Source organism: Chiloscyllium punctatum, chromosome 48 (genome assembly GCF_047496795.1).
Source record: "Chiloscyllium punctatum isolate Juve2018m chromosome 48, sChiPun1.3, whole genome shotgun sequence".
In the NCBI taxonomy this organism is placed as follows: domain Eukaryota; kingdom Metazoa; phylum Chordata; class Chondrichthyes; order Orectolobiformes; family Hemiscylliidae; genus Chiloscyllium; species Chiloscyllium punctatum.
This window is the reverse complement of record NC_092786.1, coordinates 37,811,029-37,837,229: the sequence shown is the minus strand read 5'-3', so window position 1 is coordinate 37,837,229 and position 26,201 is coordinate 37,811,029. Positions and strand designations below refer to the sequence as shown.

The 26,201-nt window shown below is 39.2% G+C and overlaps 1 protein-coding gene across 4 annotated transcripts in view; it reads left to right on the top strand.

Moving 5' to 3' along the window:
• The window catches only part of nedd4a (NEDD4 E3 ubiquitin protein ligase a), a 160,235-nt gene extending 138,093 nt beyond the window's left edge, over positions 1-22,142 (top strand). For all 4 annotated transcript variants that reach the window (XM_072564986.1, XM_072564985.1, XM_072564983.1 and 1 more), the window contains 9 exons: positions 3,700-3,770; positions 6,857-6,952; positions 8,871-8,944; positions 9,561-9,621; positions 14,167-14,226; positions 14,308-14,415; positions 16,015-16,111; positions 16,418-16,490; positions 18,057-22,142. In XM_072564986.1, coding sequence (XP_072421087.1) covers positions 3,700-3,770; positions 6,857-6,952; positions 8,871-8,944; positions 9,561-9,621; positions 14,167-14,226; positions 14,308-14,415; positions 16,015-16,111; positions 16,418-16,490; positions 18,057-18,159 — 743 coding nt within the window. In that variant the 3' untranslated portion in view covers positions 18,160-22,142. The remainder of the gene's footprint in view (positions 1-3,699; positions 3,771-6,856; positions 6,953-8,870; positions 8,945-9,560; positions 9,622-14,166; positions 14,227-14,307; positions 14,416-16,014; positions 16,112-16,417; positions 16,491-18,056) is intronic.
• The last annotated feature ends 4,059 nt before the right edge of the window (positions 22,143-26,201 follow it).

Genomic DNA, 26,201 nt, shown 5'->3' with positions numbered 1-26,201 from the left:
AGATCTAACCTTGCTAACCAGTCTCCCATAGGGAACCTTGTCGAACGCCTTACTGAAATCCACCTAGATCATGTCCACCACTCTGTCCTCATCAATGCTCTTTGTTACTTCAAAAAACTCAATCAAGTTTGTGAGACATGATTTCCCACATACAAAGCCATGTTGACTATCCCTAATCAGTCCTTTCCTTTCCAAATACATGTACATCCTGTCCCTCAGGATTCCCTCCTACAACTTGCCCACCACTGATGTCAGGCTCCCTTGTCTATAGTTCCTTGGCTTGTCTTACCACCTTTCTTAAACAGTGGCACCACGTTAGCCAACCTCCATTCTTCCGGCATCTCACCTGTGACTATCAATGATACAAATATCTCAGCAAGAGGCCCAACAATCACTTCCCTAGCTTCCCACAGAGTCCTAGGGTACACCTGATCAGGTGCTGGGGATTTATCCATTTTTAACCGTTTCAAGACAACCAGCACTTCCTCCTCTGTAATCTGGACATTTTTGCAAGATGTCACCATCTATTTCCCTACAGTCTATATCTTCCATATCCTTTTCCACAGTAAATACTGATGCAAAATATTCATTTAGTATCTCCCCCATTTTTTGTGGCTCCACACAAAGGCCGCCTTGCTGATCTTTGAGGGGCCCTATTCTCTCCCAAGTTACCCTTTTGTCCTTAGTGTATTTGTAAAAACCCTTTGGATTCTCCTTAACTCTGTTTGCCAAAGCTATCTCATGACCCCTTTTAGCCCTCCTGATTTCCCACATACTCCTACTACCTTTATAATCTTCTAAGAATTCATTCAATCTATCTTGTCTGTACCTGACATATATTTCCTTCTTGTTCTTAACCAAACCCTCAATTTCTTTAGTCATCCAGCATTCCCTATACCCACCAGTCTTTCCTTTCACCCTGACAGGAGTATGCTGTCTCTGAACTCACATTATCTCATTTCTGAAGGCTTCCCATTTTCCAGCTGTTCCTTTACCTGCAAACACCTGCCCTCAGTCAGCCTTTGAAAGTTCTTGCCTCATACCGTCAAAATTAGCCTTCCTCTAATTTAGAATTTCAGCTTTTAGATCTGGTCTATCCTTTTCCATCACTATTTTAAAACTAATAGAATTATGGTCACTGGCCCCAAAGTGCACCACCACTGACATCTGCCTTGCCTCATTACCCAAGAGTAGGTCAAAGTTTGCACCTTCTCTAGCAGGTGCATCCACATATTGAATCAGAAAATGTTCTTGTGCACACTTAACAAATTCCCCTCCATCTAAACCCTTAACACTATGGCAGTCCCAGTCAATGTTTGGAAAGTTAAAGTCCCCTACCATAACCACTCTATTATTCTTATAGATAGTGAGTTTTGAGAAGATTTGTAGCTCAGGTTGAGGTTCTGGATGTAGGTTTGCTTGCTGAACTGTAAGGTTAGTTTTCAGACGTTTCGTCACCGTACTAGGTAACATCTTCAGTGGGCCTCCAGACGAAACAGTGCTCATGATTCCTGCTTTCTATTTATATGTTTGGGTTTCTTTGGGTTGGTGATGTCATTTTCTGTGGTGATGTCATTTCCTATTCTTTATCTCAGAGGGTGGTAAATGGGGTCCAAGTCAATGTGTTTGTTGATAGAGTTTGTTGATAGTGGGCGGCACGGTGGCACAGTGGTTAGCACTGCTGCCTCACAGCACCAGAGACCCAGGTTCAATTCCTGCCTCAGACGACTGACTGTGTGGAGTTTGCACATTCTCCCCGTGTCTGCGTGGGTTTCCTCCCACAGTCCAAAGATGTGCAGGTCAGGTGAATTGGCCATGCTAAATTGCCCGTAGTGTTAGGTAAGGGGTAAATGTAGGGGTATGGGTGGGTTACGCTTCGGCGGGTCGGTGTGGACTTGTTGGGCCAAAGGGCCTGTTTCCACACTCTAATGTAATGTAATCTAGTTCAGGTTGGAATGCCATGCTTCTAGGAATTCTCGTGCATGTCTTTGTTTGGCTCGTCCTCGAAGGGATGTGTTGTCCCAGTCGAAGTGGTGTCCTTCCTTATCTGTATGGAGGGATACTGGTGAGAGTGGATCATGTCATTTTGTGGCTAGTTGATGTTCATGTATCCTGGTGAATTTTCTGTCTGTTTGTCCAATGTAGTGTTTGTTACAGTCCTTGCAAGGTATTTTGTAAATGACATTAGTTTTGCTTGTTGCCTGTATAAGGTCTTTCAAGTTCATTACCTGCTGTTTTAGTGTGTTGGTGGGTTTGTGAGCTACCAATCATGCCAAAGGGTCTGAGTCTGGCAGTCCTTTCCGAGAGGTCTTTGATGTAGGGGAGAGTGGCGAGGGTTTCTGGGCGCATTTTGTCTGCTTGTTTGAGTTTGTTGTGAAATCAGCAAACTGAGTTCAGTTGGTACCCATTCTTTTTGAATACACTGTATAGGTGATTTTCCTCTGCTCTGCGTAGGTCCTCTGTGCTGCAGTGTGTGGTGGTTCATTGAAATAATGTTCTGATGCAGCTGATACAGTTCTTGCATGGTATTTTGTAACAAACACTACATTAAACAAACAGGCAGAAAACTAGCCACCAGGGTACATGAACATCAATTAGCCACAAAACGACATGACCCCCTCTCACTAGTATCCTTACATATAGATAAGGAAGGATACCACTTCGACTGGGGCAACTCATCTATCCTAGGACCAGCCAAACAGAGACCCACACGAGAATTCCTAGAAGCATGGCATTCCAACCTGAACGCTATCAACAAACACATTGACTTGGACCCCATTTACCACCCCCTTAGAAAAGGAATAGGAAATGACATCACCAATCCAAAGAAACCCAAACATTTAAATAGAAAGCAGGAATCATCAGTAGTGCTTCGTCCAGAGGCTCACTGAAAATGTTACCTAGTATGATGCCAAAACGTCTGAAAGTGAACCTTCCAGCTCAGCGAGCAAACCTACATTCAGATTCTTACAGATAACTGAGATGTCTGAATTAGATTAGATTAGATTACTTACAGTGTGGAAACAGGCCCTTCGGCCCAACAAGTCCACACCGCCCCGCCGAAGCGTACCCACCCATACCCCTACATCTACATCTACCCCTTACCTAACACTATGGGCAATTTAGCTTGGCCAATTCACCTAACCTGCACATCTTTGGACTGTGGGAGGAAACCGGAGCACCCGGAGGAAACCCACGCAGACACGGGGAGAACGTGCAAACTCCACACAGTCAGTCGCCTGAGGCGGGAATTGAACCCGGGTCTCCGGCGCTGTGAGGCAGCAGTGCTAACCACTGTGCCACCGTGCAAATTTGTCCTTGCAAATTTGTTTCTCAATTTTCCTCCATTAGAGGTCTATATTAATAAGGTCCCTTTCTGATTTCTCAGTTCAACCAAAATAATTTCCCTGGATGTATTTCCGGGAATATCCTCCATCAGTACAGCTGTAATGCTATAATGCTATCCCTTTTCAAAAACGCCACTCCCTCTCCTCTCTTGCCTCCCTTTCATTCCTTCCTGTGGCATTTGTATCCTGGAACATTAAGCTGCAGTCCTGTCCATCCCTGAGCCACATTTCTGAAATTGCTATGATATTCCAGTCCCATGTTCCTAGCTATGTCGAGTTCATCTGTCTTCCTTATTAGACAATTATGTACGCTTGCAGAAATTGATTGGTTTTTTGTTTTTCATTTATGCAGGGTTTTTTATCAGACCATTGTATAAGATGATGCTTCAGAAGCCAATTACACTGCAAGATATGGAGTCAGTGGTAAGTGTTTCATGCTATAGATATGGGGAATAATATTTCCTTTTGTAACTGCTCTGTATGTACAGGAGTGAGACATAGAAAAAGAAGTTAACTCCTCTCTGTCAGGGTAATAGTTGGCCTGCTTGGCCTCATGACCGTGGTCTCGTCTACACTGCTCTGGGAAGAGGTTGTCAGGCTTCTGCTTTTGATAACTACCCAGAAATAGTTCTGCATCAAAGTTAAATAGGGCAACATCAGGTTTCATAGTGATGTACAATGGCCACATAGATTAAGCCTGAGGAACAGCCATAAAACATTAAAATGTTAATTGGTTGCCATGAAAGATTGCAGCAGGTTGGATGACCTTGCAATTATGCTGACTATTTGTATGTGTTACTGTAGCTTTTAAATGATATGAGAAATTGGGAGGTTAGTCAGTGATAATGGTCATTGACCAACAGTTATCATCACAGAGGGTTTTCAGGCAATGTTCAAGAGAATATAAACAGGGGAAAACAATTTAACTTGCTCAAGTACAGCAACTAATCAGTAAAACTAGCAGAATGCTGTCATATACTTTGAGAGGAATTGAATACAAAAGCAGAGAGTTTATGCTTCAGTTATATAGGGCACTGAACAGACCTCATATGGAGTAATGTGTACAGTAATTAAGGAAAAATATAAATGCTTTGGAGAAGGCAGTTCAAAGAAGGTTTACTCGACTAATAACCTGGAATGGACAGGTCATTGTAGGATGGACAGGGTACGGTGTATACTAGACTTCAAAAGAGTTATTGGTAACTTGATTAAAACACACAAAATTCTGAAGGATTTTAATAGGCTGACAGAGAGCATGTTCCCTTATGGGAAAATCTAGAATCCTGGATTTTAAAAATGCCGGGTCACCAATTTTAAACATAAAAATGAGCCAAATCTTTTTCTGTTAGAGGGCCATGAATCTTTGGAATTGTCATCCTGAAAAGGTAGTTGAAGCAGAGTTCTTGAATATTTTTCAAGCAGAGATGAAGAGATTCTTGTTGAGCAAGGGGTTAAAAGGTTATCAGGGCAGGCGGTAATGTGGATTTGAGGTCATATTCAGATCAACCACAATCATGTTGTCATTAAAGAACTGTGGTTGCCAATTTGCAAACAATAATTTGCCACAAACGGCAATTAATGATCAAATCAATTGTTTAGGTGCTAATTGAGGGATTAGAGGTGATGAAGTGAGTGTCATATTGCACTTAGCTAAGAGAAAACATTTTACTTTGTGCAGTTAAAATTTCCTAGAAAGGAAAGAGTTTCTCTGAAACTTTGAGTCACATTCTAATTTACAAAGGAGCGGGAGCAAGTAAACCCAGTTGCAACAGGGCATATAAATAATGGGCTGAAGTAGAACAACAGAAACGTTTGCACCAAGTAAGCTTTATAAAGCTTAGGGAAGGGAGTGATGGACCAGTAGTCAAGAGGTTGGGGCTGCCCAATAATATCTGAATGAGAGAATAGCAAAAGATGTCAAATATTCCCCCACGCTGCACTACCAGTTAGGTAGTGGAAGAGGAACTCACCATTCCAAAGAACTGTTGGGATGAGTTTCAGATCATAAATGGTTACTTAGAGGCATTTAACCAATGAGTACAGTAGCAGTTTAAAAAAAAGTAAAGTCGCCATAGACCAATTGGAGCATGGAGAAAGTGAGGACTGATGAAGGGCTTTTGCCTGAAACGTCGATTCTCCTGCTCCTCGGATGCTGCCTGACCTGCTGTGCTTTTCCAGCACCCCACTCTCTACCGGAGCATAGGGCTAGACTCTGGTGGTGGTTTAACCTGACAGACCTCCCGCTTCAGTTGAGGGGAGAGGTTGAGAAGGAGGAATGTTAGTGCAGGAATTGAACCCACACATCACTCTGCAACTCAAACCAGCCACCCAGCAGCAATTAATTATGTTTCTAACAGCAACTTGACTGTGTAATACAACTGTTTTGTATCAGTACTGGGAAATATATTACTGATAAATGCATGACTAATTATTGTCTTTTTGCCACAATGAACATTTCTCTGTACCAGGATCAAATTCTCATAAATATTTATTCTGTTACAAAAGCTGTACTGTTGAGTCTTTCCCTTCCCCAGCTAATTTGTAATGACTTCATATTCAGTCCCTTGTACTGTAAATTTTCTACCAAACACAAATTTTTTCAATAATCTATTCCTACATTGCAAGAGAAGAAAATTTTTCTTCCAGTGCATCGCTTTCACAATTATTACATTATCTAAAGTAATTTTTTGTTGTAAATTCTATTATTTGACATTCACATGGATCCAGTCTGGACCTAATCTTCTCTCCAGCTTTTGTCCTTGGCTCATATTTTTGCCTTAATCAAGTGCCAAGCATTTTTCTTTTAGCCTGGTAACAGCTCAGTTAGATGAATCCATTAAGCAATCAGAGTTTCCAAAGAACTTTCAAAATCTTCAGCAAAAAACCCAAATCAAAATAATTTGAACTCAACGTTAGCTTCTTGGATAATGGTATAGGAGTTGGAATTAAGCGTTCATTTCAAAGTATTAGTTTATTTTCAAAACAATCTTGGACATAATCTGGGAAAAGAAGATTGCTCCTATTTTTCAAAATTGAGAGCAGAATGCTTCCTTCCTGAGATAGTGAGAAGTGGAAATGGTTGGATAACTGTGCCATGGCAGGTTTCTCTCACCAGTTCACCCAATTACATGGAGTGGGAAGCTCCACTGGACCCTCTTGACCCACCATCAGCAAAGGCCCTTAAATTGAAAATTACAGCCAGCAGTCTCTGGTGACCTGGGCATCACTATCAAGGCTTCTGATAGGTTGATGTGGTCAAATGTTAGCTCTTTTACTGATACGTGATGGGTCACGTTTTCTAAATGGTAGGAATGGCAACTTAGTCCATACCCAGCTTGCCCACCTATATACGTAGCCTGAAAAAGAGGCAATCACACTCTGAGCATCTATAAAATATGAATGGTACAGCATTTGCACATTATGATGCAATTCCTTGAGAAACCTGCTTCCAACTGAGTGTGTCTAATTCAACCTTGTGAACCACTAACAAGTAATCTCTAATGTTACAGGACAGTGAGTATTACAACTCACTAATGTGGATTCTTGAAAATGATCCAACTGATTTGGATCTTCGATTTGTGGTTGACGAAGAGTTGTTTGGTCAGGTTAGTATGCATTTGTGCATTGATTACAATTAAATTCACTTGCAATTAAACTGTTGCATTAGATTGGTGAGTGTTTGAGTACAGATATCTACCTTGTAATGTAAATCACATTCATAATTTGTAGTTAGACCAAAATTTCTGCAAGAGTTCATTTTAAGTACAGAACAGCAACATGTAATTAGTTCTATTTGCTATATTATTCTCTGTAATGATCTTTATGGGATCTATTTATATATGTACCAAAAAGTGTATATGACATCCTGTTTGTACAGGACATAATGTAATATTAATGTACTTTGAGTTGTATTCATGTTAGAAACCTTAATTTCAAGAAGAGTGCCTTGTTTAGCACCACAAGTATTCTGGAAGTATCAATAGAACATTGTTTATATGGTATTAGGATCAGTTTTTGAACTACAGTATTTAAATGTTGTTTTGTGCATGTAGTATAGTAATGGACTAGCCCAGTTGCACTTTCACTGTACAGATATTCCAGACTAAAGATCTCAAGTGTCATTTTTTGTGTGATAAATGGAACTTTTGTTGCTCACCAATGCAGCAAGATGAACGAAGAATTGTCCCATACACAAATCACAATGAAATTAACAACTTAGGCTGCTCATTAATTAAGGTGACAGTTTATAGTGTTTGGTGCCTGTGTAGAATGGAGCCTTAATCAATCCCAATATTTGGATTATACTTTGTGATCTGTTAAATGTACAAATGAAAGATTGAGCTTTATATTGCTGAATGGTCTCATTTTCGTGAGTTGAAGAAGACCTTTATTTTTCAACATCGTTTTTTTTCCTTGGATGGGTATAAGAATAGGAAGGGTTTGGAGGGATATGGGCCAGGTGCTGACAGGTGAGACTAGATTAGGTTGGGATATCTGGTCGGCATGGACGAGTTGGACCGAAGGGTCTGCTTCCATGCTGTACATCTCTACAACTCTATGTTGGAGTACATTTGTGGATTTTTGACATCTTGAACTTGAATGATAGGAGTAGCATTTCAAGTCATTATGCAACAACAAATTCCTACCAATAACATCATGGGATACAGTCACAATATTAACTTTATTATTTAAAAAAATTTTAAATGTGATTCTTTGAAGTGTTACAGAGTAATGGGATAATGTCGGCAGGCTTTTTCTGGATCGGTCCAAAACTAAAACAGACTTTCGCCATTACGCTTGTGATTTAATTTTACAACCTTCTAAAATTTGGACTTTGGTTGAATATGTGTCCCCATAAAGTCATTCAAACTCTGCTTTCTTGTCTATTCATTCCAAATAAAGGTTATTACACTGATGTTTCAATACTTTTATAAGTGATAACAATAATTTTGCAGAATAGCTACTAGAAATTAACTGTACCGATTGCTTTGGATGTATCAGATTTCAGGGTTAAACTACTAATAGGAACAATACTGTCCATAGGGGATCTGAACAGTTAGATTGAATGACTTTTACTGAGGTAGAGCTTAAACCAGAAAGTGCAAATTAGAAAGGTTATTCCAATATAAGATAATGTACAGCAAATAAAACAAAAAGAGGAGAAAATAAGTGGAATTAAGAGACAAATAGATTAATTAACTTATTTAAAATATTCAAAAATAATTAAAATCGAATAAAATGAGACTTCAAATTAAGCTCATTTTTGGTGACCACTATCTATCTGTACTTAAGACTTACATGAACAGGCAGGGAATATGGACAATGTGCAGGCAGATGGGATTAATTTAGAATGGCATCATGGTTGGCATAGATATGGTGGGCTAAAAGGACTATACTTGTGTTATACTGTTCTACAAATGTCATGTTGCTGATGAAAGATCTTAAATGCCATTTTGTAAAACAGTATATGTGCCGTTTTGTGGTTTAAGTGAAATATTATGGATTTATTTTTCTTTTCACCAGACTCAACAACATGAACTAAAACCTGATGGATCAGAAATATTGGTTACCAACAAAAACAAGAAAGAATACATTCAGTAAGTGGTTTTGAACTTGAGAATTGTTTGTGTTGAAGATAGATATGTTTAACTCAGTTTGAAATGTTCGTGTGCAATTTATTTTTTGTTCAATATTTATCCATTCGTGAAGATAAAAGATATCCTTTTGGGGAATTTCCCTGCTTTGAAACTCATGATTTCAGTCCTAAGCAATCCCAAAAAAGTCTGTGAAATTGTTACATAGTAAATTGTTATTTTCCCAACAGTCAATTCTCCAATCCAGCAATAAAGTGCCTGCTTCCAAGTGTAGCTCCTGAAATTTGGTCAATACTCAATGTGAATTGTCTTTGAAAGTTATCTGAATGAGGTAACCAGTGGAGCCAGCTTTGTGCTGGTGACTGGTGTCAGATTATTACTCAAGGTTTTGCAGGTTTTCTTAACATGAGACTTCGAGATTGCAGAGAAATCTATTTTTATCAGTTTAGGATGACCTCAAGTTCCATTCCCAAGAATGAGAGGAAAATATCTAACATAGCTTGCATACAGTTTGTAAATGCTCCTCTAACTAAAATATTATGTTCTGAATTTAGAAACGAGTGATGTGAGGTTCAGTAAAGTGATATTTCACCACTATTTTGTTCTTCTTCTATTTTAGCCTTGTGATGCAGTGGAGGTTTGTCAATCGCATCCAGGAGCAAATGAATTCTTTTAAGGAGGTAACAAGAATGTTTTGTTTTTACTTGATCTAACTCCTTAGATTAAAGACAGATCAATACATAATCTAAGATGTTGTCTAATGAGTTTAACTTTAGTGCTGAGATTCCTTAAGACTCAAATCGTTTCAACATGGCAAAGATAAAAGGAAAAGAAAGGCAAAGTGCATTCATTGACTTAAAGCTAACATCCCAATTTAGTTTCTGATGCAAGATGCTATTTGTGTTAAATTATCTGGGCCTATGGGCATTCCTTTCCCAGGTAGTCCTAATAGTCCAGATTTTTGTAGATAAAACAAGTGATGCCAGCCATCATTGTACTTTCACCTGTCCACTTGACTTTCTATTGGAGTTTGCACTAGAACTTGCAGAAACTAGAAATAGATATTGGCACAATGTTTTCCTCAGGGTATCTGGGACCTGTCTGAGTGGGGCAGAAACCAATGTCTGTCCTTAGCCAGTCAACCTGAAGTATTCTGAATGAGGCACATAGAATCTGAAGTAGAAAATGTACATTATACTACAAAAATCAAAATCTAAAATATGTACAGAAAGTGAAATTGACAGGAGAAAAAAATGGTATTTACAGAGATGAAGGAGAAATTGGCAGGCACGATTTTGTGGGCACCGCAGAGATGTGGCCGGGAAGTAAATATCCAAGAATATGTGTCCTCTGCAAAGGACAGGCAGGTGTACAGAGGTACGGGTTGCCTTGCTAGTAAGAAATAAAATGAAATCGCTAGCAAGAAGTGATATAGGGTCTGAAGGCATATAATTTGTATAGGTAGAGTTGAGGAACTGCAAAGGAGAAAGGACCCTGATGGGAGTTATGTACAGGCCTTCTAGCAGTAGTCAGGACGTGGAGCAGAAAGTAAGTCAGGAGATGGAGGGCATGTAAGAAAAGTGCTATTAAAATAATCATTAGGGTCTTTAATGTGCAGCTGGACTGGAATAATCAGGTTGGGAGCAGATTCCAAGAAAAGAAATTTGCGGATTGCTGACAAAATGGTTTATTTTGGAGCAGCTTGTGGCACGGCCCACTAGGGAACAGGCAGTTCTGGGATTTGGTGAGGTGTAAGGAGGCAAACTTGATTAGGCAGCCTTAGGTGAAGAAACCCCCAGGGGGTAGTGACCACAGTAGGGTAGAATTTACCCTGCAGTTTGAGAATGAGAAACCTGAATCTGATGTAAGGGTATTACAATTAAGTAAAGGTAACAACAAACACATGAGAGGATCTGTCCAGAGTTTAATGGAAGGGGAGCCTAGCAGGAAACATGTTGGAGCAGCAATGGCAGGAGTATCTGAGGATAATTTGGGAGGCGCATCAGAAATCATACTAAGGAAGAGAAATATTCTAATCGGAAGATGAGGCAACCATGATAGTTGAGGGAAGACCGAGTCAGCATAAAAGCAAAAGAGCAAATGTACAATGTGGTGGAGATTAGTGGGAAGCCAGAGAATTGGGAATCCTTTTAAAAACCAGCAGTGGGTAACTATTAAAAAAAAAAGCAAGAAGGGGAGAGATGATGAAATATTAGGGTAAGTTAGCTCGTAATATGAAAGAAGATTGAAAGTCTTTTTTTTAGAATATACAAAAGTTAAGAGAGAAGCGTGAGTGGACATTAGACCGCTGGAAAAGGAGACTGGAGAAGTAATAATGGGAAACAAAGAAATGGCAAAGGAACTGAATAGATGTTTTGCATGAGTTTCATAGTGGAAGACACCACAACTTCAAGAGAATTGGGGCAGGAGTATAGTGGTCATCACTAAGGAAGATGATAATGGGGAAGCTGTAAGATCTTCAGGTGGATAAATCACCTGGACTGGATGGCCCATACCCCAGAGTTCTGAAGGAGCTAGCTGACGATATTGTGGAGACATTGGTAGTGATATTTCAGGAATCGCTGGAGTCAGAGTCCTAGAAGACTGGAAAATGGCTAATGTAATACCTGTATTTAAGGACGGAAGGAGGCAGTAGACAAGAGATTATAGACCAGTTAGTCTGATGTCAGTCATTGATAGGTTTTAGAGTATTATTAAGGATAAGATTGTAGAACATTTGGAAGTGCCATGGTAAAATAGGGTTGAGTCAGCGCAGCTTCATCAAGAGGAGGTCGTGCCTGAAAAATCTGTTAGGATTCTTTAAGGAGGTAACGAGCAAGTTAAACAAAGGAGAACCAGTATGTGTGATCTGTTTGGATTTTCAGAAGGCCTTTTACCTGGTGCTTCACAGGAGGCTGCTAAATATGTTAAGATCTCATGGTGTTAAGAGCAAGGTACTGCCATGGTTAGAGGATTGGCTGACTAGCAGAAGGGTAAAAACAATGACTGCAGATGCTGGAAACCAGATTCTGGATTAGTGATGCTGGAAGAGCACAGCAGTTCAGGCAGCATCCAAGTAGCTTCGAAATCGACGTTTCGGGCAAAAGCTCTTCATGAAGGGCTTTTGCCCGAAACGTCGATTTCGAAGCTACTTGGATGCTGCCTGAACTGCTGACTAGCAGAAGGCAGAGCATGGGGTTAAAGGAGTCTTTTGCAGGATGTCAACTGGAAAATAATGGAGTATTGCAGGGGTCCGTATTGGGACCACAACTATTCACATTCAAAATTAATCATCTGGATGAAGAAACTGAGGGCATTATTGCTAAGTTTGCGGGTGATACAAAGATAAATGGAGGGACCGGTCATGTTGAGGAAGCAGGGAGGCTGCAGAAGGATTTGAACTTTCTAAGAAGTGTCAGTTGGAAACAACGTAGAAAAGTGTGAGGTTATGTACTTTGGTAGGAAGAATACAGGCAAAGATTATTTTTTAAACAGGGAAAGGCTTTGGAAATCTGAGGCACAAAGAGATTTAGGAGTCATAGTTTGGGATTCTCATAAGGTTAACATGCAGGTTTAGTTGACTGTTAGGAAGGTAAATGCAATGCATTTTAAGAGGCGTAGGACACAGGAACTGGGATGTATTGTTGATGCTGTATAAGGTTCTGGTCAGACTGCATTTGAAGTATTGTGAGCAGTTTTGGGCTCTATCTCTAAGGAAGGATGGGCTGACCTTGGAGGAGGCCTTGTAGTTTACTTGTCTTTGAATGGGCAAATGGTATTTGTTTTTCTAGTGGGTATCCCTTAGTTAAGCACTTCAATTTTGTGTTTTTCATGTGTTTCAATCATTTGTCTCTTAATGAAGTATCAATTCAGTGGATGTTTTGTATGAGCGGAGCAGATTGAAAAGCAGCTTTTGATTTTTACTTTTAACTGTGTATGTACAGTCCAGTCATTGCTGTCTTAATTGCTTAACAATGGTCATGCTATAGGAAGGATGTTGTGAAACTTGAAAGGGTTCAGAAATGGTTTACAAAGATGTTGCCAGAGTTGGAGGGTTTGAGTTAGAGGGAGAGGCTGAATAGGTTGGGACTCTTTTGCCTGGAGAGTTGGAGGCTGAGGGGTGACCTTATAGACCTTTATAAAATCATGAGGGGCATGAATAGGGTGAGTAGACAAAGTCTTCCCCCTGGGGTGGGGGAGTCCAAAAGGAGAGAGCATAGGTTTAAGGTGAGAGGGAAAAGAGTTCAAAGAAACCTAAGAGGCAACTTTTTTTCACACAGACAGTGGTACGTATATGGAATGAGCTGTCAGAGGCAGTGGTGGAGGCTGATGCAATTACAACATTTAAAAGGCATCTGGATGCTTATATGAATAGGAAGGATTAAGAGGGATATGGGCCAAATGCAGGCAAATGGAACTGGATTTATTTGGGATATCTACTTGGCATGGTTAGTTGGACCAAAGAGTCTGTTTCCATGCTGTACAGCTCCATGACTCTATCATAGCATCCATGATTTTCCTTAAAAAAGCCCTGGCCAATGTATTGATCTGTGCATTGCTTTCTTTTCTTGGATAATGCTTCATTGACAGACGTATTGATATCAAACACTTGGGACATCAAAAGAACAAAGAAAAGTACAGCACAGAAGCAGGCCCTTGTTCCCATCAAGATTGCACTTTCTAAACTAAACACCATTTTGCCTGTACACAGTCCATATCTCTCTCTTCCCTGCTTATTCATGTATATGTCAAGATGCCTCTTAAATGTTGCTATTGTATCCGCTCCCACCACCACCTCTGGCATCACATTCCAGGTACTTACCACCCTCTGTGTAAAAAAAAAAAGTCCATGTATTTTTTTTTTAAATGCTTATCGCCATTTATATTTTTGTATGGTCAAAGTATTAATTAAGAGAATACCACAAGCTGTCCACCGAATGAAATAAATGCTTTTAAAATTAATGCCTGAACTTTGTTTTGAAATCAGCATTGAGTCACTGCAGAAAGTGCACTGAATTATTTTGACTTTTCATTGTTTTGTACTCATTAAAATAATTGCTTTGCGCCTTCGGGGCCTGATGCAGGTCTTCTGGGTTCTTGACATCCAAGGCACATGAATGTCATTAGAAAATTAGGTCAACAAAGTTTGTTGTCTGCATGACTTGACTGTTGCTGTAGTAAACATAGCTGATACCACTTACACCACACTTTCTTTCTATTTTCAGGGCTTTTTTGAACTGATTCCACAAGATCTCATAAAAATATTTGATGAGAACGAATTGGAGGTAACTTTTTTTCATTTTAACTGCAATATATATTGAATTTTTTTTAATGTGTTTTGATGATGTTTATACATTTGTTTCTAGCTATTAATGTGTGGACTAGGGGATGTAGATGTCAACGACTGGAGGGAGAACACAAAGTACAAAAATGGATACAATGCAAACCATCCGGTCATACAATGGTTTTGGAAGGTAATGCAAGACTGGAAAGTCTGACATAACATATACTTGGTGGCTGTTGTTTAAGCAGGATTTACAGCTTGTCACTGTAGTGTGACTGTTGAAACTTTGGGTTTCCATTTTCCTTGCATTTGAGTTTTCAGATATAAATGTGCTGATTTTATTGCAGGCATTTTAAAAAAGAAAATTCTTATCAGTAACAGACATCATTAAAAAATCTCCCTTGAACTATCCAAACAAAGTGCTGGCCTTCCCTTCTAAAGGAGTAGAAACTCTCGTATGGAATAAAAGGGGGTGCGTAAATGAGTAGACACCAAAAAAGGGATTATTTAGGTTAATAATTGTTTTCTGTTCCTGTTTGAACAAAAGCGGGAGTATGTTTACAATAGTCATTGTCCCAGTGGATCAGACAAGCCTGATCCCAGTCAGAAACCTGGCTTGGTAGCTAATAATTATGTATGTTTTGATTTTAGCAAAATGTTATCTTGCTAAAACGCAAGCGTGCAATGCTGCAGATTTTGATTTAAGAACAAAATGTAAATTTATTACCGAAGGAATGAAGATAAAATATGTATGTCTTTGTAATACTAAACTATGTATTTATAATATAAAGTCAATCGCAAAACATTCCTGTATAATTTCACAAGAAACAAAACAGCTTTTGTATAGTACCCAAAACCCCACTCCTGGTATACTTCTCACACACCACTTGTCATTTTTACATCAGTCTCTGTAATACCTCAATAGGTGTAAGACACTTGCAATTTCAACTTTTAAACTGAAAGTACAGATGGGCTCTTCATAGAGTTCATAGACTTGGGTGACCACTTATCTTAAGAGACCACTTCGGGGTTTTTAATCCCAACACTTCTGGTCTCGGGTGAACACTAATTTCTCACTCCAAGGTAATTTAATCCACTACCTCTATCTTTGTCTTCTCAGGAGCACTGCTGTATTCAAATATCCTGTTCCAAAATCTTCACAGGACTAACATTAACCCAAGTTATCCCTTTCTCCTTCTCTCTTCTCTTCTCTTGTGTTTCATTTAAGCTTAAAAGTAATTTCCATAACACTCTAAGAAACCTTTTGAGGTGCCATTATTTACCGTGCTGAGTCACAAGCAACCTGTAATCAACAAAGGCCTGTTCGTACACAAACCCATGTTCTCCAACCAGGCTTCAAAAACTTTTTTTTTAAAAATAATTGCCATTGTTACAGAAATGAGCTGCCAGAGAATGTGGTGGAGGCTGATACAGTTGCAGCATTTGAGAGGCATTTGGATGGGTATATGAATAGGAAGGGTTTGGAGGGATATGGGCCGGGTTCTGGCAGGTAGGACTAGATTGGATTGGGATATCTGGTCGGCATGGACAGGTTGGACCAAAGGGTCTGTTTCCATGCTGTACATCTCTATGACTCTATAAATACTTGCAATTATTAACTTCAGACACAGAAAAACTTGAGTTGCTAACTCAAAACCAGAAATTTAACCTTACAATAACTAACATACAAAATTATACATAAATCCCATAGTTTACATCCTGTCAAAATTTCACAGAAGAAATGCCCAATTGTCAAAAAAAAAACAAAATCCTTTATTCTTATCTATAGACTGTGCTGTTAATGGATTCAGAAAAGCGTATTCGATTCCTGCAGTTTGTGACTGGTACTTCACGGGTACCTATGAATGGATTTGCTGAACTGTATGGTAAGCAGAATTAGGAATATATTAAAGTTTGCTTTCTTTTAAATAGTGAAATTATCTTCTTGCTCTTCCAAAATTTGGATGATTTTCTTTGCAAGTTAAATTATGTATCCATGAATATCAAGTTAAATTATGCATCCACGAATAGATATCAAACAATGTGAAAGTAAGGGTGTGTATGTGGAGGAGGGTTATGGATCAGCATAATTAGATTCGATGTTGGAATTGGCTCAAGGGACTACTTCTATGAAAATCAACTAATTGTTTTCTGTTTTTCTTGAACTGTATTCTTGTATTTGTTATTCTTAGGATCAAATGGACCACAGTTATTTACTATTGAACAGTGGGGAACTCCAGAGAAATTACCAAGAGCTCACACATGGTAACTTTGATCTTTTGACTGTTTTGACAATTTTGGGGGAAAGCAGATTAGCTCATGTTTAGGTGAAGTGCTGAAGACTGGAGGGTGGCTAATGTTGTGCTATTAACAAAGGCTGCAGGGAAATGCCTGGGAACTACAGACTGGTGAACCGAACGACCATGGTAGGGAGTGGATTCAGACAGACGGTTTCCAGGCATTTAGAGAGGCAAGGATTCGTTTGGGACAGTCAGCATGGCTTTATGAGTGGGAAATCAAGTCTTATGCATTTGATTGAGCTTTTTGAAGGGGTGACCAAGAAAGTAGATGAGGACAATGTGATAGATATTGTCTACATGGACTTTAGCAAGGCCTTTGACAGGTCATCACATGATAGGTAGTTGAGTAAAGTTAAATCTCACTGTATTCAGGGAGAGCTAGCCAATTGGATACAAAATTGACTTGATGGTAGAAGACTGAAGGTGGTGGTAGAGGGTTGTTTTTCCATCTGGAGAACCTGTGAGCAGTGGTGTGCCACTGTTATTCATCATTTATATAAATGATTTGGACGAGAATTTAGGAAGTATGGTTAGTAAGTTTGCAAATAACACCAAAATTGGTGTTAAAGTGGACAGTGAAGATGTTTATCTGGAAATGCAATGAGATCTTGATCAACTGGGCCAGTGTGCAGATGGAGTTTAATTTAGATAAATGCAAGGTATGATATTCTGATAGGCTAACCAGGGCAGGACTTACACACTCAATGATAGGGCCCTGGGGGTGTTATGGAACAAAGAGGTCTAGTGGTACAGGTTCATAGCTCCTTGAAAATGGAGTCACAGGTAGATAGGGTGGTGAAGAAGGCTTTCGGTATGCTAGCTTTCATTGATCAGAGCATTGAGTATAGGAGTTGGGATGGCTTGTGCTGCTGGACAAGACATTGGTGAGGCCATTTGGAGGACTGTATGCAGTTCTGGTTGCCCTACAATAGAAAGAATATTATTAAACTAGAAAGAGTATGGAAAATATTTACTAGGATGCTACCTGGCCTGGAAGGTTTGAGTTATAAGGAGAGGTTGGTTAGGCTGGCACTTTTTTCCCTGGAGTATAGGAGACTGAGGGGTAACGTAATGGAGGCCTATAAAACCATGAGAGGCATTGATAAGGTAGACAGCCAATATCTTTTTCCCATGGTCGAGGAGTCTAAAACTAGAGAGCATAGCTTTAAGATGAGAGAGGAGAGAGACAAAATAGTCCAAAGGGGTATTTTTTTCACTCAGGGTGGTGAGTTTATGGAATGGGCTGCCAAAGCTAGAGGCAAGTATAATTTTGTTATTTAAGAAGCATTGAGACAGGTACACAGGTTGGATAGGTATGGAGGAATATAGACCAAATGCAAGGAACTGGACTAGTTTAAATGGTGAAACTGGACAGCATGGGCAAGTTGGGCTGAAAGGCCTGTTTCCATGCTGTAGACCTCTGTGACTCTATGTTGCTAACTCTGGAATGTAAATGCCCATATTAATTACATAGAAGTAAGAGCTTCAATTTGTTTAGCACAATTTATAAAGAAAATTGTTCATTTTTCAGTTTCAATCGTCTCGATTTGCCACCTTATGAATCATTTGAAGAATTGCGGGAGAAGCTTAACCTAGCAATTGAGAACACTGAAGGTTTTGATGGAGTCGATTGAGTGACCAAAGCTGGCTGATTTAGTGTAATCACATCATCCAGCGAGTGTGCTGAAATGTGAAGCAAAGTATCTAGAAATGGAGTTTTGAGATTAAGTCTTACTTGTAGGGAAATGTCTCTTTTTATTAAACTAATGAAGCACAAACGGACTAAGTATGCAGTAACACTACCATCAGTTCCCTGAACTCGCATTTTCAGAGCTGAGATGAGAAGTATTTTTCTTATAGACTGGCTGAATATGGCTAATTTGCCTGGACGTGCTTGTTGTACCAACTGACAAAATATGGTTTAAATGCAGGCAATGAATCAAAAATCCTGTTTAATTCAGTGATCTCACAATGCAGGCTTCTGATGTTTAATATTGTTCAGTATCTATTCTGTACAGCACTAATTATCACATCCTTAATTAGGAATGTGCATGTAAGATCTAACAACCTAGCTCCCTTGTCACTGTCACTCAATTGTGCATTTTTCCCAGTCTGTGTGCCAAGTCAGGCTGGTTTGCTGTATTGAATCACTGCAGTTTTATCACTCTGTTGTTCTTACAATTAACCGCCTGGATAAACTAATATGTAGCATAATGTTAAATTTAATCAATAGTGATTTCATATGAGAGTTAAAATTGATAGCTCAAAGAACTCTAATAAACAACTGAAAAGTTAATTCTGTAAAATAACTTGGAAGATTACTCAAATGTGAATTTAGAAGAGGGTAAACTCAAATGCATGGAAGTCAGTCTGGGTAGATGAAGCTCTAGTGCTAAATTCAAGCTTTGAAATTTAATTTTATCACACGCTATAAAATTCGCATTGAACTGTGTGTTTATTTGTGAAACTTTTTTCATTGCTATAATAGCATCTCTCAAAATGTGATCACGAATAATAAGAGTTTAATTATTAATATTTTCAGAAACCATTTCTATTCTTCACTTGACCATTAATCTTTCATTTCAAAGATTCCGAAAGCTGTACTTAATACTTCACAGATCTTGGCTTTTGAATTTATGCTTGAAAGCTTACACAATTACAATGGTTTGTCCAAATTGATACAAAGAGAATGAAAGGAGGCTGCTGAAGATTCGCTCGGTCTGCTTTGTCCACATTGTGGAAGACAGCATTTTAAAGACCCTAAAGAAATCAGAAAAGCTAACTTTTATCACTGAATGGAAAGTCTATGTTCTGACAGGCAGTATTTTTCATAGTGAAAGGTGGAACCTATAAGTTGGGTTTTTTTGAAAATGGCAATGTATATCTGTGGTGAAACAGTGAAATATACTTGCGATTTTTTTGAAAATCCCAAAACAAAAAATTAATCTTTATAAAGTGGCAGCAGTTATTGGATCTTATCTGTGAAAATATAAAAGTTTACACTTCAGGAAAGAAAGGTTTATGGTCAGCTGAATCCAATAGCAAAACTTAAATTTTCTTAAGTGTCCATTATCAAGGTGGTTATAAGGAGGAATACCCATGCAGTCAAATTGGAATTTTTGAAAAATGGTGGTTTTAACAAGGGTATTACATTGGAAGATGTTAATCCTGTTGATACCAAGAATGGACTTGAATATTGTTACAATTGATCTTCATTACTTTTTTTCTGAGAATGATAAAATTGCCTCTCTTCAACCGTAGCTTGGAATGTATGTCAGTTATTAGAGAATGTGTGTAAATATTACAAACTATAGTAATTCCAAATTGTACATATTCTTTAAATTATATTTGTGTTCTGCACAATATATATTCACTTAAGATTTGTAAATAACTTCTGAAAATAATCCACTAACTTTTATAGTTGCTATATTATAAAAGATGATGCATGCAATGTTATCTTTCATCTTTAAGGTTATAATTTAGAATTGAATTTGCAACAAGAAAGCAGACTGGGTGGAAACAATTCTGTAAATACATACAATGCACTTCTAATTAAATGAATGAAATTCATCTGAAGAAGGAATTTCGTGAGAAACACTGGGAAGTTGGCGGACAAAGCCTATTTGTAATAAAATAGCCTTTTTGGTGCAAGTTGTGGTTTGGTTCATGTAAAAAAGGTATTTGAAGTTAATTTTTTGGAAAGTGTTATATGTAAGTGCAAAATCAACAACATTAGTTGAATTTTCTGTCTCTGCATTAATTGATTTTGGAGCATTTGAAGTTATTGCACCTCTGATTTGGCCTATATCATCATTGTCAACTTCATGTTAATACAATCTGATAAACTCCACTGCACATCTCCACCAAAAAGAAATTCTAGTGCGAACACAGTGGATGGGTGATCTGCGGTCAGGTTTCTGCCATTGCCATTTATAAACTTTCCATTAAAATGTACTTGAGATAACAACTTTGCTTATTACATAATTAACTATTGCAAAGTCACCAAGCTCAATCATCAACAAGATAACTAAAGCATAACTTGCTAAAGACAGAATGAGACCGACTCAACTGAAATGATATCTGTGATTAATGCAAAGACAAAGCCTACCTGATGATCAACAGTTAAAGCACTGCAAGACCTGAAAGCAGCCAAAATAGCTGTGCAATAGACTGAGATGCAGTGCAAGCAAACACTGGATCAACTTACATCAAAAATCCAAGCTAGCTGTAATAATGAAGATCTGTGAGCCATGTGTGAAGGGATCTAAAGGGCATTTGGCCCTGCCATCACTCACATTGCTCTCCTGAAGTCAACAGCTGGTGAAGCACCATACTCACCAAAACAAACATTTTTTTTTATTATTCATTCATGGAATTGAGGGCTACGCCACATTTATTGCTCACACTAACTTGCCCAGGGGGCAGTTAGGAGTCAACCATGTTGCTTTGGGTTTGGAGTCACATAAGCCAGACCAGCCAAGTACAGCAGATTTCCTTCCCTAAAGGACATTAGTGAACCAGATGGGTTTTTTCTGACAAAAGGTTCATGGTCATCATTAGACTTTTAATTCCATCTTTTTAAAATTGAATTCAAATTCCACTATCTGCTATCGTGTGATTCAAACCCAGGTCCCTGCAACCTGATACCTAGGTCTCTGGGTTGTCAGTCCAGCGATATCACTTAGCAATTGCCTCCCCGACAATTGTCCCACTGGGCTGAACACTGCTGTGGTTGAGATTACTAGGCTCTAATTCCCCATTTAACAATTAGACTGACTTAGGATTGATTTATTAAAAAATTATATGTTCATATATACTTTAACCTTTTTAAACTTTAAACAATCAAATAACCTGTGATAAAACAACATAACTGGTTTAAATCTACAGTATTCAAGGGAAGTGCTGCCATGGTTTAAATATGTGACCCAAATATTTATTTGCAGTCCTTTGCAGTGCTCCTACCCTAAAGTTTTATATTTTGAGTTGTGTTATTGTCTGGTGGATAAATTTTCCTCAGATAACATGTTCAGGTTTTTAAAGTTCACACTTATTTTATATTTTTCCTATCACTTAATTTTCTTCCCTAAGTTTTAATACAGAAGTATTGCCAGTGTGAAATGAGGGACAGGATTTTGTGCAGCTCATTATCCGGATCTGTCCTCTCCTCTGTGCTCCACTTCAGTATAGTGACTTCTACATGAAACATCCTACATTCACAGCAGAGTGTACTGCTGTATGACTGCTTGGAAAAACTGCTCCTTCCTGTAGCCCCTGCAGTGATCATCCTGTGCTCTGCAATTTTGCCATGGTAATTTCTACAGTGTCTTCTTTAAGAAAGTTGAATTGTAAAGCTGCAGAGCCATGTCAGGCAGCACCATACGCTGTGTATGTACTCCAGGAAGAATTTATAATACTTTACCATCTCCACAGTCCTTTGAATTTGAGAATGGCTGTTCTTAGCATTGCAACACATTCAGATCCGTTGAAAGTGAATTTGTTGCAACATTATCAAGATGTATTATTTCAGTAGAATTCTCCTTTGAAACATTATATGATAATTACCAGGATTAGTACCTATACTTTTGTAATTGTATAATTGTTTTTAAATAAACTTGTGATGTGGATTGTCTTGACTGATTACTTGTAGGTCATTTTAGTACATTTAAGCCTTTACATAAATTTTGCAATTGACTGATTTAACAGTTTCTATACAGTGCAGCCTGGCTAATTTTTCAACTTTAAAAGGCATACAGTTTGCAACTGATTTATGACCTGGAGGTTGGAATCTAGTAGCCAGGGTATTAAAGAAAGAACTTGTATTTAGATAATCCAACAGTACCTTGTCTTAATGATATCTCAAATATCTTTACAACAAGCTATAACATTTGTTATATGTAGTTCCTCTTGTCACACAGGTGTGCAAGATCCTTGTAACCATTTCAGCTGTCACTGTGAATATTCCCTTAGACACAGTGGTGCAAGTCACTCTAAGAGCAGTTTGAGTCTTGTATGTTTAAAGGTGAACCAATACAGCACAATAACTTTATACTGACACAAACCAAGGGTTTTACAATAGTTGTGACACTGTGGTGGAAACTGGAAATTTTAGCTTTCCCATATGCCCACACACGTGCCCCTCTCCCTGGATATTAACCAAGAAAACTGTAAAATGAAGCTAAATATAATGCAGCTTTATTTTGCAGATGGCGCAAGTTGCATGTGCACTGAGGAACAAGTAGAATTGCATTTAATCCAAACAGAACAACTTATCTTTGTGCAGTATTTCCAAATACTGAACAGATTTTGCTTCCCTTTGCCAGTGGGTTCTCTTGCTTGACTTGAATACAATAACTGATAAGTATTCTGTTCTGCATCTTAACCAATAGGTTTTTGGCAAAAGCCAACTCAAGTAAATTAGTGTAACACCCGACTGGCAATTGTGCACTTCTATTTGTTTTCACCTCTTAGGTCCGACCTGTTAGTTGTGAACAAAGTCCAATCATTGAGGTTCAGGGACTTCCAACACAATGACTGTTTATTGATTACTTCAGAAAAGTTAACAAATTGCATTCTGCCTGTGGGGAAATTATGGAGATGTACAGCATGGAAACTGACCCTTTGGTCTAACCTGTCCACACCGATTAAATATCCCAACCCAATCTAGTCCTATCTGCCAGCACCCAGCCCATATCCCTCCAAACCCTTCCTATTCATATACTCATCCAAATGTCTCTTAAATGTTGCAATTGTACCAGCCTCCACCACATCCTTTGGCAGCTTATTCCATACAGGTATCACCCTCTTCGTGAAAACATTGCCCCTGAGATCTCTTTTATATCTTTCCCCTCTCACCCTAAATCTATGCCGTCTAGTTCTGGACTCCCCGACCCCAGGGAAAGGACTTTGCCTACTTATCCTATCCATGCCCCTCATAATTTTGTAAACCTCTATAAGGTCACCCCTCGGCCTCCGACGCTCCAGGAAAAACAGCCCCAGCCTGTTCAGCCTCTCCCTGTAGCTCAGATCCTCCAACCCTGGCAACATCCTTGTAAATCTTTTCTGAACTCTTTCAAGTTTCACAACATCTTTCCAACAGGAAGGAGACCAGAATTGCATGCAATATTCCAACAGTGGCTTAACCAATGTCCTACAGCCACAACATGATCTCCCAACTCCTGTACTCAATACTCTGACCAATAAAGGAAAGAATACCAAACACCGCCTTCACTATCCTATCTACCTGCAACTCCACTTTCAAGGAGTTATGAACCTGCACTCCAAGGTCTCTTTGTTCAGCAACACTCCCTAGCACCTTACCATTAAGTATATAAATCCTGCTAAGATTTGCTTTCCCAAAATGCAGCACCTCACATTTATCTGAATTAAACTCCATCTGCCACTTCTCAGCCCATTGGCCTATCTGGTCCAGATCCTGTTGTAACCTGAGGTAACCCTCTTCACTATCCACTACACCCCCAATTGTGGTGTCATCTGCAAACTTACTAACTGTACCTCTTTTGCTCGCATCCAAATCATTTATATAAATGACAAAAAGTGGAGGGCCCAGCATCGATCCTTGTGGCATTCCACTGGTCACAGGCCTCCAGTCTGAAAAACAACCCTCCACCACCTATATCCAAATGGCTCGTTCTCCCTGTATTCCATGAGATCTAACCTTGCTGATCAGTCTCCCATGGGGAACCTTGTCGAATGCCTTACTGAAGTCCATATACATCCCATCTACTGCTCTGCCCTTATCAATTTTCTTTGTTACTTCTTCATAAAACTCAATCAAGTTTGTGAGGCATGATTTCCCATGCACACAGCCATGTTGACTATCCCTAATCAGTCCTTGCCTTTCTAAATACATCTACATCCTGTCCCTCAGGATTGCCTCGAACAACTTGCCCACCACCGAGGTCAGGCTCACCAGTCTATAGTACCCTGGCTTGTCTTTACTGCCCTTCTTAAACAGGGGCACCGCTTTTGCCAACCTCCAGTCTTCCGGCACCTCACCTGTGACTATCGATGATACATATTTCTCAGCAAGAGGCCCAGCAATCACTTCTCTAGCTTCCCACAGAGTTCTCGGGTACACATGATCAGGTCCTGGGGATTTATCCATTTTTAACAGTTTCAAGACATCCAGCACTTCCTCCTCTGTAATCTGGACATTTTGCAAGATGTCACCATCTATTTCCCTACAGTCTATATCTTCCATATCCTTTTCCACACTAAATACTGATGCAAAATATTCATTTAATATCTCCCCCATTTTCTGTGGCTCCATACAAAGGCCACCTTGCTGATCTTTGAGGGGCTCTATTCTCTCCCTAGTTACACTTTTGTCCTTAATATATTTGTAAAACCCCTTTGGATTCTCCTTAATTCTATTTGCCAAAGCTTTCTCATGCCCCCGTTTTGCCCTCCTTATTTCCCTCTTAAGTATACTCCTACTTTCGTTATACTCTTCTAAGCATTCTATCCTGTCTATACCTGACATATGCTTCCTTCTTTTTCTTAACCAAACCCTCAATTTCTTTAGTCATCCAGCATTCCCTATAACTACCAGCCTTCCCTTTCACCCTGACAGGAATAGACTTTCTCTGGATTCTTGTTATCTCATTTCTGAAGGCTTCCCATTTTCCAGCCGTCCCTTTACCTGCGAACATCTACCTCCAATCAGCTTTCGAAAGTTCTTGCCTAATACTGTCAAAATTGGCCTTTCTCCAATTTAGAACTTCAACTTTTAGATCTGGTCTATCCTTTTCCATCACTATTTTAAAACAATTAGAATTATGGTCGCTGGCCCCAAAGTGCTCCCCCACTGACACCTCACTCACCTGCCCTGCCTTATTTCCCAAGAGTAGGTCAAGTTTTGCACCTTCTCTAGTAGGTACATCCACATACTGAATCAGAAAATTGTCTTGTACACAGTTAAGAAATTCCTCTCCATCTAAACCTTTAACACTATGGCAGTCCCAGTCGATGTTTGGAAAGTTAAAATCCCCTACCATAACTATCCTATTATTCTTACCGATAGCTGAGATCTACTTACAAGTTTGTTTCTCAATTTCCCTCTAACTATTGGGGGGTCTATAATACAATCCCAAAAAGTTGATTATTGCTTTCTTATTTCTCAGTTCCACCCAAATAGCTTCCCTAGATGTATTTTTGGGAATATCCTCCCTCAGCACAGCTGTAATGCTATCCCTTATCAAAAATGCCAGGCCCTCTCCTCTCTTGCCTCCCTTTCTATCCTTCCTGTAGTATTTGTATCCTGGAACATTAAGCTGCCAGTCCTGCCCATCCCTGAGCCATGTTTCTGTAATTGCTATGCTATCCCAGTCCCATGTGCCTAACCATGCCTTGAGGTCATCTGCCTTCCCTGTTAGGCCCCTTGCATTGAAATAAATGCAGTTTAATTTATTAGTCCTACCTTGTCCCTGCCTGCCCTGACTGTTTGACTCACTTCTGTTCTCAGCTGTACCCATCTCAGATCGATCTCGTTCCTCATTATCTCCATGGGTCCCAAACCCCCGCACCCCCCCCCCCACCTTACTAGTTTAAATCCTCCCAAGCAGTTCTAGCAAATTTCCCTGCCAGTATATCAGTCCCCTTCCAATTTAGGTGCAATCCTTCCTTCTTGTACAGGTCTCTTCTACCCCATCACTGG